We start from the raw sequence: 16,634 nt of genomic DNA, 5'->3' as shown, positions 1-16,634 counted from the left end.
TTTTAAGTATATAAAGCACTAGAAGCACAGCATACACACTTTCCTCCACAGGGAAAGGGCAGCATAATAGCCACATTTCAGGCTATACAATATTTTGAAGTAAAATCTATCTCAAAACCATATTACTAAACATATGAGAACACAGACCTTTCCCAAACAAGTCACCACAGGATAGAAACTGACCTGAAAAGAAAATAACTTGTAAGATGACAGCACTTCAGTGCTACTTTTAAAATAAAACCTTAAGAAAAAAGACAGGCTACATTTAATCTGCCAGTATTCAAGATCCTGCCAAGAGCAGTCAAAAATTTGAATGCTACAGTAAAAATTCCTGCTTTACTATTATTCCACACTCCCAAACAAGATTAAATGCCACATATTTTTAAACAGCAAACATTTTGAAAATATATACTTTAAAACACATGAGGAAAGACTTTTTAAACTGATTACTTATTCATAAAAAATAAAAAGTCATGTGCAAAATCTCGTATTATAAAAAATTAAATACCTCCAACCAAAAAAGTAAGCCTTAAGATAATAAAGGAAATGAGACAAATGATAACTTCATATCTTCATTTTCAGTATCCAGACCTCAAACTAGATTCACCAATCCTCAAAATAATTGACTAAAGAATGATCTTTCCAAAACCAGATTATAAGTTAAACCATGTTTCTGAGGACTCTATAGCTGCAAAATACAGTTCTGTATCTCTAGCTTCAGTAACTATCCCAGAAGAAATTCTGTATCTTTAGCAAGATGTTCAGAGTTCAGTTTCATGCAAATTTTGCTGTTGTGCAGTAAAACTCCAGTCACATTTCAGTATTTCCAACTTTTTACAAGTGGAAGGATCCCACAACCTGTCAGCCAAGGTAATCTAAACCAACTGTAATACCTCCCCCATTCCCTCAATGCTTTGTTGTCTGGCTCAGCAAACAGCATCTATCTTTATTAAAAAAAAAAAAAAAAAAAAAAAAAAAACAGCCTAGGATTCAAACCTGCATTATGAAGGCTTTCCTAGATTTTCTCAGGCAATAATTTCTGTTGTCTCAATAGCAGTTTGATTAAAGTATTTTTTGTACTAGGTATACAGAAATATTAGAAATAACTCAATGAAACCTGATAATAACTTGAAACCAATTATAATATAACCATTCTTTATTAAATCCAAACAAAAAAATCTCTACACTATTGTATTTTTCCTTCACATTCTATGAAAGCAGTGTATCACATTTGCATCTGCTGAATATAACCTATGCTAGTCAAAGAACCATTTCTCAAGCCCATCTAAAATACATCTAAATACAGAATGATGGCACTAAAAATATGAAGTGGATGTTTCAGACAATTTAGAATATAGTAGGTAGCAATATATTCTTCATCCTTCAGGGATATACTCCAAGACTTCTAATAGATGCCAGTAATATTAGACAGTACTGAACTGTACAGATACAGTGTTTTTTCATTCTGTAACTGAGATGGCTACTAAATGACTAATTGGCAAGCTACTATATATAGCTTGGATATGATGGACTCAAGGATGATTTCATCAAACTACTGACAATTTAAAACATATAAATTGCTTGTTTCTGTTTATTTCTCTTTATCTTCCATTTAATATCTCTGAGCAAGACTGTAGGTAATTGATCTCAGAAAGCAACACTGTAGTTAAGGGGGGACTTCCATATACTTATATGCTCTACTAATCTTCCATAAAGCCAGGCACAATGGCCTGTACCTATATTCCCAACTACTTGAAAGTCTGAGGTGGAAGGACCACTTTGGGCCTGGAGTTCCAGGGTGCAATGCACTATTGATCATGCTTGTGAACAGCCACTGTCCTCTAGCCTGACAGTGAGACCCAGTCTCTTAAAATATAATTTCCTTCAATAAAATACATTCTAAATCTTTCATTCTTATTTTATAATAAAATGAAATTAAATTTCTCATTCTAACTTATGAACAAAGAATGTTATTCATCAGTGTATACTCTGAGCTTGATCAGTACTGAGCAAATAAAGCCCTCAAATGTCCTTTTCATTTGACAGATGGCTGTATACCTAGTAAGGCCATGTATTATGTATACAACAATAAACAAACATAATCCCTAGACCAAAAAAAGCTCTAGCCAGAGAGAAATAGTAAACTATATAATTATTCTGTTCAATTCAACAATGGCAAGAATTTTATATGAAAGTACAAGATGTCCAGCACAGATCTAACCACCTAAAAAGGGTGCCTCCTTGAGAATATGTTATTAAGATAGGACCTGCCTGGATAAGTAGAAGTTACCATGAAAAAGTTCTATAAAAAGCATTGGGAAATAATGACCATCTTTTAGGACCCCCCAAAACATAGAGAAGATAACGTGAAATTTTATTGTCTTTTCCTATTCTGAACATAATCATACCAAGTGTCAGAAAAGTGCCAGAAAAAGAAAAAAAATTAATCTTTATTTTTTAATAGACATCACTGCTGCTCCTCAACATTTCTAGTTCTCTTTCTAGACATATAAAAAGATTAACTCAGATCCCTTGAATGTCAGGTGTGACCGGTGATCTAATAAATCAATTTTCTTAAAGAGAAAAAGGTTAAACAGGTATTTCTCAAAAGAAGACATACAAACAACAGGTATATGAAAAAAGTTCAACATCAACAATTAGAGAAAAGCAAATGAAAATTATGGTGAGATATCACCCCATACATTTAAAGAAAGCTATTATCAAAAAGACAAAGTATCATGTTGACACATTTATAGAGAAAAAGGAACCCTTAACAATGCTGGTGGGAACGTAAATTGGTACAGCCATATAGAAAAAAGTATGCAGATTCTCCTCCAAACTCAAAATAAACTACAATATGATCCAGCAAGTCAGCTACTGTGTATTTATCTAAGGGAAATGAAATCAGTAGCTGAAGAGACAACTGTCCTAAGTTTATTGCAGTACCATTCACAATAACCAAGATATCAGATCAACCTAACTGTTCATCTATGATTGAATAAGAAAATGTGATATATATATATATATATATACACGTGCGTGTGCACACACACACACACACAAACACACTGTTCATCCATTTAAAATAATAAAGTCAGTTATTTTTTCTTTCCAATTCACTTAAAGAGTTCTCATGAGTAAATATAAACGGTGCTGTGTGTGCCATTTTGCTTAAAGTTGTCCAATAAACTATTTGATGATGTTAAATGAAATCTTAAATTGTATTATCATTTGTGGCTATACAGATGAGGAAATTAAGACAAATACTGTATAATCTCACTTATTTGTAGAACCTTGTTAAAAATCCTAACCTCACAGAAATACACAGTATAACAGTGCTCATCAGAGGCCAGCAAAGATGGGAGAAACAGAATGGAGATAAATTAATCAATGGGTACAAAATGACATGTATATAAGAAATATATTTCTTGTGTTCTATATAGCATAGCAAGAGGACTACAATAAGCAATATTATATATTATCTCAAAATAACTAGAAAGATTCCAAATGTTCTTACCATGAAGAAATATGTTTGTGGTGATTAATACACTAAAACTATGACATGATCAACACCCACTATACACATGTGATGCTTCGTGTATCTCATAACGCGGTCTAATTATTAAATGTCAATTAAAAATAAAATTTTTAAATAATTTTAAAATTTAAAAATTCTGTAAAATACGATACCCTATTTTTACTCAAGACAGTTTAGTCATCCCAAAATAATCTGAGGAATAAGTCTTGAGTTGTTTGTTATATGAATTTATAATCTCCTAGCATGGCAAATTTTAAGAGTTTTAAAAGTCCTCATTAATAACTCTACTTCAGTCACCATTGTTTTCCATGAGTTTGAATGCAGACTCTGCCCTTAAATAAACAAATTTTAATATTAACTTGTAAATGGGGACTGATGGTCTGTGGGCCTTTAAATACTTAAAAGCAATTTCAAAGACCACTTGAGCTCTGATCTAAATGGATAAATGCTGTCCCATTTATCCATTCGGTATTTGTTAAAAACCTGCATATGTTTTAATGTTTTAGCTTATTTTTGTTATGTGATGCCCACTATTTGGACAGTAGCCTAAATACTGAAGAGCCACATAAAATTTTGTCAAATACTTTCATATAACTTTCTTATTCACTATGTCATAGAAGGTGGACATAGTTAATCTATATCCACAGATACAAAAAGAACTAAATAAGCACCTTAGCCAAGCAATTCAGCTATTGGCTATTTATCCAAATGAAATAAAATCTGTAGCTGAGGAGATATGTCCCAAATTTATTGCAATACTGTTCACATAGCCAAGATACAAAATCAACAAAAGTGGTCATCAATGATTAAGTTTTACACACACACATATACACACACACACACACACACACACACACACACACACCCCACATTCATCCATTTAAAAAAAATTAAGTACAGTAAGTTTTTTTTTCAAATTCATTTAGTTATTAAGTCTGATGAGAAAAAAAAAAATGGCGCTCCATATGTCATTTTGCTTTAAGTTGCAGGTTCCAAGAAACTATTTGGTGATGTTAAATGACACCTTAAACTGTATTATCATTTGTGGCCATGCAAATGAACTTGGAGAACATTAAGACACCTCATCAGAATTGTAACTAAATGAATTTGAAAGAAAAAATAACTTACTGTACTTTATTCTTTTTTAAAATGCATTAACGGTGTGTGTAAATATACATACAAATTAAATCACTAATGAACACAGATTGATCTCATATCTTGGCTATTGTGAGTAGTAATGCAATAAATTTGGCATTGGTGTCTCTTCAGCTACTGATTTCACTTCCTTTGGATAAACACCCAGTACCTAAATTGCTTAGCCAAGGTGCCTATTTAGTTAGTAATTCAGCCAAATTACACAATTTAGTTAACCGGCAAAATAAAATCAATTTCTGTTTTTAAAAAATGCTACAAGAGTAATAAACTATAAGCTTTTTGTTTATGACCTGGTTTTGACCATAGGAATGATGCTGTAATTCTCATCTTCTTTACCCCTTTCACATCTGCCTCTTAAATAAGCCTATTATTTTCCAATAGCAAATCAGAAAATGACAATACCACAATATGTTCACCAATTATCCTTATTTTCAAACACAAAGGATTTTAAAAATCTAAAAGGTTGTAATGTTGACAACCTTTTGGATTTTTAAAAGGTAATGTGTGTTCAAATAAATTAGCATATATACAGATAAGCAAATACTAAGTAAATTTCTATATAATCTTTTTTTCTGGCTTTACTGAGTTATGTTTATTGAGGTATATACATTATACTGTGATGTAAGCATATATGTAAATTCTGAAATGTGTACAATCATCAAGCTAGTTATATCACCTCACGGTTATTTCTTGTGAGTACGTTCTCCACATGTGAGAAGTGGTAAGGGTGGAGGATATTGTGAGAATGCTTAAGATCTACTGCCTTTATATAATCGTTATTAAATCAAGTCGTTGATTAAATTAATTTGATTTAATAACCAATTAAATAACGATTTATAATCGTTATTAAATCAAATGCTAGCTACTGAAGAATATTATGTTTCCCAAATATATTTTTATATAATATTCTTACCTTGAAGTGACAGTTTTTAACAGTTTAACAGTTTATGCAACATGTTAGGTATTATATAAGATTATCTGTCAAAATTCACCTTTTTTTCCAAGTAATGATCATTCACTGCTGCAAATATATACTAAGTGTAAAAACTGATTAGTAGTAATGTCACTTATAGTAAGAATAAAATAAAATCTTAATTATCCTGAAGAAGTAAAAAATCAGGTGTGAAGTAGAGAAGTTACTCTAAAATGGAGTACTTAATTCATGTATACTTTAATCTAGTTCATAAAGTGACAACTGCTATTTCTATCGTGTTAAATCCATTGAAATTTGATTAATTTCCCTTTTTAAAGCATAGATTAAATTCTGTGACAGAAAAACAGAATTCACAAATACTAGATAATGGCCCAAACTTAGAGAAATTTTAGATAGCACATGAGAAACAGAACTTAAAAGGGCTGACAAGCCAAGTAAAATTTTGTCAGATTCATTTCCCTTCTATACTCCTAGTAAGAACCAAACAGGCACTTAGCCAAGGTTACACATTTAGTTAAAAGAGGAGTTAACATCATACTTTAAAATCAAATCTCGTATCTCAATGCCAGTTTATACTACATTAAAACTGAATTAAACTATTTCAGTGATAGATTTGGCCATTTTCAGAAACATAAATGAAATATAAAGCCCTGGAATGTATGCCATGTATAAACAAAAGACAGGGAGACCTGTTTTGAAAACTACCTGCATTTTATTTAAATAATTTACCATTTAGAAATATCACACAGACTCTTTCATGGAACTAAGGGAAGAAAATGAGGTAAAGAAGACATGAACAGTATGGAATGAACCTAAATGCTATTCTTCACCCAAATATATTCATTATGTGGCCCTCTTCAAGAACTAAACCTTACTCAACTCTGATAGGAAATAAAATAATAAAATAATAAGCCCATAGTCTCTTTCTGGCAAATGATAGCCTAGGCAAACTTTGGAGGGTTTTTACAAAGTTATTTAATCATTTTTGATGACAGCAATAGGAAATTTTGCTCTTTTCCATATTACAAGTGAAGATAAGAATGATAAACCATATTATTTATTAAGCAGTTAATTATACAATATTATTAACCATCTAAGCCATTACTCTATAATGACCCTATGCAAATAGAGCGGGGTGGGGGGAGTCATTTTAATTAAACCTGACAACTATCTTCTATCAAACATGAAAAATCCAACAGAAAACAAAAGTGAACATGGATATTTGGGGAGGTATCTAAATACGTGAATCAACTAACCTTGAAGCTTGAACTTTCTGAGTTAGTAATTTTTGAGTTGGAATTTATAAAAGTGAAGCCCAAAATGTCTCTCCTAGGCCAATTTGCTAGGAAAATACCTTGGTGTTATACAAATAACAAAATAGATTCCGTATTTGGCTAGATAAATCGCTAACTAGTCTAACTAAAGAAAACTGGAAACTTTAAAAAGGGAGACATTCATTCTGACCCCCACCTTTATTCATTTTAAATGCCAATTACATATAGTGATAATAGAGAAATAACTCTTCCTCGGTTAAACTACTGATGCCTATGACAATGCCAACAATAGAAAAGGAATATTTTGCTTATTAGGGAAAACTTAAGAAAAAAAATTTCAAGATGATATAAAAATCAAGTAACACATTCACATAAAAGAAAGATTAATGTCAAAAACTTCCCAAAGGTTTTTACTACAATACAAATGAATTAAAGATCAAAAAGTTGTCAGGTGTTTAAGATAAATGTAAGATGGCAAAAACAAAGAAAACAGCATATATCCAAGACATTTATTGCTAAAACCAGTATCACTTAAAGTATCTGTTACCTTTTACATATGACTAAGCAAAGAAAAGCACACACAGGAATGAGTATCTGTTAACAATCAAATAAGCAGGACATGGTAATGAACCCTCAAATTCCTCTCTGCCTAAATATTTTAATTTTTAAATACTGCCACTTCACTAAAATGAGAGCTTTGGATCCATAAAATTCTTTAAGATAACACTGTATTGACTACGAAATTAAGTATTTTCTCCTCCGGTTTTTACATGCATGTTTCATATTTATGAAAAAAATAATGTTTTGTATTTATTCGTTTTGCCCTCCAATAAATTTCCAAGAACACAACCATAAAGCATTGCTGTAGCAAAACAAGTATGTTCTGAGAAAATTTTACCACATTTATTTTTCTGCTGTAAGATCTTAGGGCTTTTGAGAGAGAGAGAGAGAGAGAGAGAGAGAGAAAGAGAGAGAGAGAGTGCATGTGCGTGTGCGTGTGCATGTGTGTGTGTGTGTGGTGTGTGTATTACGTGCAGAGAGGATTAAAATCTACAAAGTGGTATAGCTGTACTCATTTTAAATTTCAAATCCACAGATATCCCAAATGGTATACAATCTGAAAATATTACCCTGAATTTCGGAAAAACTGAAAAAATTGTCCTATTTCTCCACATCAACTGAACTCAACCTTGGACTTTGGGGACTCCTCTACTGCACATTTTTCTGGGCAGTGTGAAACCTAAGTTATTTACGTGGTCTATTTGCAAGGATTTTAATGTTTTCGTTCCCAAGTTCCATCAGTGTCATTCCTTAAAAAACAGAAATAGCAGAAACAGTCTGCATGATTGCAAACTTTAAAACAATTAAGGCATAACTGAGTAAGAATCACATGTAGTAAGGCAATTTCTTGGCAAGAGTGGGTTGGCCAGACCAGCACATTGAAAGAGAGTTATGAATCTAGACATGCTCCTGGCAGGTATCTCTAAGTCTTAGAATATCTAGTCTGACAAGAGTGTCTTTATTTATCTGGGGATTTGGGTGATCCCAGATAGTTACGTTAACAATGTTAATGCATGAAAGAGGCCTAGGGCAACATGGCATCAGAGCCCTCTCTTTAGGCACTGGAGATTAAGCTACTAAGGTAACTCAGGCCAATCCGCTATAGCTCCAAGACCAAACCTAGTAAAAACTCTGAAAAGCAAGAGTCAGTGAGCTCCTTGGGTGGACAATATTCTCTTTATGCTTTCCTAACTTGGTGTAGGAAGAAGCAATTGCAGCTCACAGATGTACAACAATTGGGGACAAATGAAATTTTGCACCAGGTTCTCTCACCTTGACACTGTCCTATATGTCTTTTCCTTTGATAATTTAAACCTGTATTCTTTCACTGTAATAAACTATAACCATGAGTATACTGTTATCTGGGTTCTTTAAGTCCTTCTAAAAAATCATTCAGCTTGAAGGTGGTAAGGGCAACCCCAAACAACACAAGTTTTTTTAAAAAAAACCTGTTTCTTTAACATTTTGTATTGGTGAGTTCAAGGTAAAACCTACCGTTAAGTAACATAAATACCCTTCCTTTTTAAAATTAAGATAATCTATGAAAGATATGTATCTGAAAAAAGAGATACATTCTTAATGGTCATCAATTCATAAACTTTATTATTTTCTGTAGAAGCTATAAATTTCTCAAAAAACAATGTCTTTAACTTAAAGGGATGACCTATTTTCATTGAAGTCTTGGAAAACATAAAATAGGTGTACGTAGCAAAAAACTAAAAAATGTTGAGAAATCAAATTTCCATTAGAATTAAGATATTTAAACAATAATAAAATTTTCCTAAAATGCTACCTAATACCCAAAAACTCTGTATTTACCAACTGGCAGTCCAAAAGCCATAGAGAGAATATTGTAACATACCACTTTGCTATGACACATGTTTTGCTATTATAGGTGTAGATTTGTAATGAGATCTATCACTGAAACATCATCACTAACTGGCCTGTTATCTCTATGCTGGCAGACACCTATAACAAAGTAACGTTGATGTACTAAGGAAATCAAAACCTTCACCATCTCCTGATCATCACATAAAAGCTTTTAAAATTAAACTAAACAAAAACTTTAAAGTGATAAAGTTATCCTGCAAGTCTTAGTATTTATTTTTTATCTCGAAATCAGTTCCAAACTTTTCTTAACTCTTTAGGTCAAATCCTCAATTTTCTGAATTTTTTATAGTGCTAATATAAATTCCAACACTTCTCAGTGTCACTAAACAGGACGCGCATGCGCACAAACACACAAGTGAAATTGCATATAAAAATCTGAACCACCTACCTTTAAACTAGACCTGTAATCTGTGTTCACTTTGAACATTAGCCCAAGTCGTAAATGAATTTCCTTGGCTCGACAAAAGCTGGGGTCAACATAAAGCACATCTTGAAATGCTTTAATTGCCCTGAAAAAAATGCAAACATAAGAAACTGTAATTTGTACTATGTATGTGTATCTCACTTGATAGTATAGGAAATATTCTGGTTATTCACTTTTAATGAAAAACACTAACTTTGTAATAAAAGTAGAAAGGGATAAGAAAGCTAACAATCCTTTTATCTCACTTCCGTAAACTATTGAAAAATATTTAAAAGTTGAAGAAAAATTTCAGTGGAAATTACTACAAATCTTTCTGAACTATCTCAGGGAGGACTAGCAGAAAAATGTGAAAAGGTAAGAAAATGAAGGTATTAATCCTGCTTCTATTCAGCTTCATATAAGTCAACTTTTAAAAACTTTATTTCTGCCTTTCATTTTTGGTTTACTTTTTTTTCTTTTTCCAAATGGGAAAGTCTCACTGTGACACCCATGCTGGAGTATAGCAGGACAATCACAGCTCACTGAGTTCAAGCAATCCTCTTATTTCAGCGTCCTCATTAGCTGGAACCACATGCTCATGCCACCCCTCCTAGCAAAGCTTTAAATTTTTTTGTAGAGAGAGGATCTCCCTCTGATGTCCTGGATGGTCTTGAACTCCTGGGCTCAAGGGAACCTCCTGCATCAGCCTCCCAAAGTGCTGAAATAACAGGCAAAACCCTGTCCAATATATGTAATAATATGCATCGGGGATCAATTTTTATTTTTTCCACACAGATTTCCTATAGTCTAGCATTATTTGTGGAATAGATTATTCTATTGCTACAGCCAAATGGTGCCACCTTTGATATAAATCAAGTTCTCATGTTGATGTGAGATTGTCTCTGGGATTTCCAATCTAATTCAACGTTCAGTAGCCCATCACTCCACCTGTGCTCAAATTCTACACTACTGCCTTAACTATTATTTCTTTTTCAAAGTAAGTCTCTCCAATCAGGAAATTCCTAGGTCTCCCCAAGCCAGAGCTGTAACAAACTATAACATACACTTTGGGACTCTGTGGTTTTAGGAATCTCCAAGTATTTTCAGCACTACAGCATTTCCCATATCCAGATGGTGGCACCCAAGAAGGAAGCCGTTTAAGGCAAGTCTAGTCCAACCACAGACTCACACAGAACTCACTCGTGCACCTGGAGCTGTCCAACCTGCTGGCACAGCTGACTGTATGCCATGGCCAGACTCCATGCTCACTTACTCACACATGCCTTGCCACTTTGCACCTGGCTCCCCATTGGTGAATGTGAGATTCAGGCAGGTACCATGAGCCAAGCACAGCATGTAGGGCCAACTGGCCAGAACCTGTCCAGCCATCACGAATGAAACTTGAGCAGAGGTCCTATCAGCCAAAGAGGTCTTGCAAAGAAGCACCCAAAGTATCTTGTGTCAGTAACTTCCCAATGATAGGTGATCACAGTCTTTCAACTCAATGCCAAAATATGCAGAAAATATTCATTTTTTGCTTTCAGTAGGAATTATTGTTTGAATTAAGAGACTGGGGACCAAGACATCAGCTCTGCTTATACCACTAAACAAAGGGTTAAATAACAATGACCATGAACTAATGTATCTGTTTTCCACATTAACGAACTTACAGGATTAAACAAAGTGATCTCTAAAACGTTTCTAGTTCTGAAAGTTTAAAATGATGAATTCTATGAACAGGGTCTTCAAGAAGCTTACAGAGACCTCAAATTGGTCCCAATCTATTCTTGGTCCTTCTTATGCCTCATTATACAAGAGGGTTAGTGAATTTTTAAGATCTCTTAAAACAATGTTTATAATTCATTTAAAAAAATCATTACAGAATATTTAACACTCAGTAGCAAACACTCAGTATTCCCAGACTTGATGTAATTAAATGGCCCAAAAGGAGAGAAGCAAGAAAAACAGATGGCAGGAAAAGCTATTCAGGTTAAAGTTAAATATTCACCTGTAAGAAAACATGTCAAATAGTTGTCTATGCATATTTAAGATCTTTATATAATAAACTTTTATAGCAACCTACATGGTATGGTTGCAAATCTTGGCCATGGACTCATTCTCTACCTTTGGACTGTCACAGCATTTAAAGGAGGTAAGAAACAAAACAGAAACAAGACAATTTATAACCAGGTTACCAGTTTACTGGCCAAGATGAAAGATCAACGGGTGGAACTTGATTAGAAACTCCCACAAAATAAATGATACTACTAAGAATGTATGGCTATGGACATTAACACATTTTATGTGTTTATCACACACACCATCATTTACGAGAAACAAATAGCATAAGTCCACTTACCAACGAAATGCATTGTAGTAGAAGTAGACCAAACCAAGGCCATATAAAAATGCAGCATTCTGTTAATATAAAACACAAAACAACCTTTATAATAATAGATTTTGTTATCTATTACATATACTAATTATACATCAATACGAATTCAAGTAATGTTTTATGTTCTGAAATTATATCACATATTAAAATATTTTTCTCTACTTTTTCTCTAGTTCTCTCCATTTTGTAAATTGAAATCAATTTTCTACTGCATTTTACAAAAAACGTAGTAACTTTTTTTTTTTGAGACGGAGTTTCGCTCTTGTTACCCAGGCTGGAGTGCAATGGCGTGGTCTCGGCTCGCCGCAACCTCCGCCTCCTGGGTTCAGGCAGTTCTCCTGCCTCAGCCTCCTGAGTAGCTGAGATTACAGGCACACGCTACCACGCCCAGCTAGCTTTTTGTATTTTTAGTAGAGACGGGGTTTCACCATGTTGACCAGGATGGTCTCGATCTCTTGACCTCGTGATCCACCCACCTCGGCCTCCCAAAGCGCTGGGATTACAGGCTTGTGCCACCGCGCCCGGCCAGTAACTTTTTTTTTAATGCACAGCATTACCCTGTACTGTATGTTGGTACAAGCTGCATATCCCTTATCCAAAATACTTGAAACTAAAAGTGTTCCAAATTTCTGACTTGAAATTAAGTATTCAGTTACAGATATCTTGAGGCTGAGACCCAAGTTTAAACATAAAATTCATTTGTTTTATATACAGCTTATACATACAGCCTGAAGGTAACTGTGTACAAAACTTTTAAAAATTCTGAGTATGAAAAAGGTTTGTGTATACTGAACCCTCAGAAAGCAGAGGTGTCACTATTTCAGCAACCCAAGAGCAAAATTTGTGTTTGTTTGGCATCACCAACATTCCTAATCAGGAATTTACATATGCAACTGATTAGCAACGATTTTCTTAATTAACACATAAGTACTTAAAACAGCAAAAAATATGACACAGCATTATTCAGTCAAAAAACAGTGTCTGCTTAACTAAACAGCACAGTAGGATACAGTCATGGGCCACATATTAACGACAGACATATATATTTTATATATATATATATATATATATATATATATATATTAGCAGTCCCACAAGACTATAACTGGTTTTTACTGAACCTTTTCCATGTTTAGATATACAAACACCACTGTGTTATAATTACTTACAGTATTCAGTACAGTAACATGCTACACAGATTTTTAGCCAAGGAGATAGAGGCTATACCATACAGGCAAGCTGTGTAACAGGCTGCACCATTTAAGATTTTGGAAGTACACCATATGATATTCACACAATGGTGCAACTGCCTAACTACAACTTTCCCAGACTGCATTCCTGTCATTAAGAGATGTATGAATGTACCTGTAACAGCTGATAAGCTATAACAACAAGAATAATAAGAAAACAGGTTTTCAGTCTCCACCTATGCTGCTGTATTTTGATGAAAAAGTTACTGTACACACTGTATTTTTTTATTTTTATTTTTTTGATATGGAGTCTCAGTCTGTCACCCAGGCTGGAGTGCAGTGACATAACCTAGGCTTACTGCAACTGCTGCCTCCCTGATTCAAGCAATTCTCCTGCCTCAGTCTCCTAAGTAGCTGGGACTATAAGCACCCACCATCACACCAGATCATTTTTGTATTTTTAGTAGAGACAACAGTTTCATCATTCTGCGCATGCTGATCTGGAACTCCTGAGCTCAAAAAATCAACCCGCTTGACCTCCCAGAGTGCTGGGATTACAGGTGTAAGCACGTCCAGCTTGAATGGCTTTTTTTTTCCCCTCCAGATCACAGAAACATTTAAAATATTCCTCTTTAATTCTTATTCATAAGGGTATCTGCAGGACTTTTCTGATACAGTATCTTTCCATCACTAAGTAGAGAACAAGCAAAAAAAACAGTGCACATAGGTTTTGGAACCATGTGGGGCATTGTGGAGAACCTGCCTTTGGCACATCCAGGCTGCATAAGTGCCATTTTATTAACCTTTGTGGCCTTGCTTGTTTAGGTCAATTTGGTACGCATGGACAAGATGTGTAACAGCTGAAGGGACCTAAGAATGTCTTCTTCTCTTGGAGATGCTAAATAAACTATGTGCTGTGCACCTGCATTTGAATTAGGACACATCACATCAGGATAGGTATGAAATTTTCAAGTTTTAAATTTATGGAGAATTTTAAATTTTAGATTTTTGAGTTACAGATGCTCAAATATTCAACATTTCCCTTCAGTTTTCAGTTCACTGTGATAACCTCCACTTTTTCATGAGGAGCACACTAGTATTATGTGGTATATATTCACTGCAACACTGACAGATCCCCTCTTTCAATATACAATTGAAACCTACACGATACTCAATTTGTATTAAAAACAACATTTTTAACTCAGAAAAGTCACCTAGCAATTACATTTTTAGGTTTTTCGATGTCACTAAGTCTTCATGCAACACCAAATGAAGAATGTCCACATAGAGGATTCCTGTAGAAAATTATAATTTTAGGCTGCTTTGGCATCAATTTTGAATAGAAGGAGAGCTTTCTCATACTAGAAGCAGGACTTTGTCGCCCCTGACACAGTTTCTAGTTTCTGCCTCTTCCTTTTCCTCAATATAGTCAATTTAGGTATCTTCCTTAAGCAACTGCCTCCTGGTTACCACTCCTCTATGGAACAGCCTAGACACAACTTACCTGATTTACCCCACTAACCCGTATCACCTACAAGGACTGCACAGATAATGCCACCGTGACCAACTGTCAGTCACACCTTGAACTCCTGTAACTTGCTCTAAACTCACCAATTAGAATCCCTAAGGGAAACTTGCTTGGTTAATACTCTGATCCTTAGTAAAGGCTTTGGACCACATTTCCTTCACTCTCCATTGGGTTCAGCATTCCAGGCAGCTCCCTCTTTCCACTTACCTTGCAAGGCATGCTAACTCTTCTCTGGAACACACTAATTCTTTTATTTCATTTGTATTGTGGTGCTCCATCCTGTGTATCACTTGACTGTTATATACAAACCAAATTCTACTCCTGTCAAGGCTCTCCTACATAGATGGCTATCTTGGCAGAAATAAACTAGATGCTGGTTAAATAAGAACCCCAAGGCTTCCGTCAAAACAGATGTGGCTTACAAAAGGGTTATGTCCCACTGAACTGTGATAAGTTCAAGTGTTGTAATACATTTAATGCACCTAACCTACTGAGCATCATCGCTTAGTCAAGCCTACCTTAAGCATGACTGGGACATATTTTATATTTTTATTTTATTTTATTTATACTTTACTTTATTATTTTATTTTATTTATTCTTTGAAACAAGGTCTCACTCTGTCAACTCAGCCTGGAATGCAGAGGCACAATCACAGCTTCCTGCAGCCTCAACTTCCCAGATTCTAGCAATCCTCCCATTTCAGCCTGCTCAGTGGCTGGGATCACTGGCACACACTGACTATAGGCACACACTATCATGCCTGGCTAACTATTTTGGTAGAGACAGATTTTCATATTACTCAGGCTAAGGAACATTTGCATTAGCCTACAGTCAGGCAAAATCATTGAAAACAAAACTTATTTTACAATAAAGTGTTGAAAATCCCATGTAATTTACTGAATATCAAACTAAAAGTGAACAATAGAATGGCTGTATGGGTACTTCAAGCTCACTGCTTCTGCTGACTACATACTATTTTCATACCTTCGTAATGTCAGAAACCAAGGGTAATCATTGTCAATAAGGAATTACCTTTACAGACAAGTTTGCTCTACAAGGGCATCTGGTGACAAGGACATCTGATCACAAGCATTAGGCCATTCACCAAAATACAGAATAATACTATGAAACACACTGTATACATTCATGACAACCTCTCCTGGATTCCCTTTATGACAAGGCTAGAATTTATTAGCACTCTCTAGGACCTCAAAACCAACTTAGATGTCAAGTAGTCAAAGCTCAAAAGGACCAGAATTGGAGAATGCCAAACAGAAATAGCTATGGCAATCCTAAGCAAAAAGACAAAGTTAGAGGCACATGTTACTAAATTTCAAACTATACTAGAGGGATACATTACCCAAAACAGATGGTACTCGTACAAAAGTCGACATTGAGAACAATGGAACGAATAAATAGTCCAGAAAGAAGCCCAAACATCTACAGCCATCTGATCTTCAAAAAGTTGACAAAACAGGCTGGGCGCGGTGGCTCAAGCCTGTAATCCCAGCACTTTGGGAGGCCGAGGCAGGTGGATCACGAGGTCAAGAGATCGAGAGCATCCTGGTCAACATGGTGAAACCCCGTCTCTACTAAAAAAAATACAAAAAATTAGCTGGGCATGGTGGTGCGTGCCTGTAATCCCAGCTACTCAGGAGGCTGAGGCAGGAGAATTGCCTGAACCCAGGAGGCAGAGGTTGCGGTGAGCCGAGCTTGCGCCATTGCACTCCAGCCTAGGCAACAAGAGCGAAACTCCGTCTCAAAAA

At 34.8% G+C, this 16,634-nt stretch overlaps 1 protein-coding gene across 1 annotated transcript in view; it reads right to left on the bottom strand.

Annotated features, from left to right (window-relative positions):
• The window catches only part of LOC141583002 (histone demethylase UTY-like), a 219,099-nt gene that overhangs the window by 148,472 nt on the left and 53,993 nt on the right, over positions 1-16,634 (bottom strand). Inside the window, exons 5-6 of the mRNA XM_074392434.1 lie at positions 12,115-12,173; positions 9,741-9,861 (exon numbers count right to left, since the gene is read on the bottom strand). Coding sequence (XP_074248535.1) covers positions 9,741-9,861; positions 12,115-12,173 — 180 coding nt within the window. The remainder of the gene's footprint in view (positions 1-9,740; positions 9,862-12,114; positions 12,174-16,634) is intronic.

The sequence above is a fragment of the Saimiri boliviensis genome, chromosome Y (assembly GCF_048565385.1).
Source record: "Saimiri boliviensis isolate mSaiBol1 chromosome Y, mSaiBol1.pri, whole genome shotgun sequence".
NCBI lineage: Eukaryota > Metazoa > Chordata > Mammalia > Primates > Cebidae > Saimiri > Saimiri boliviensis.
This window is presented reverse-complemented; position numbering and strand designations above follow the sequence as displayed.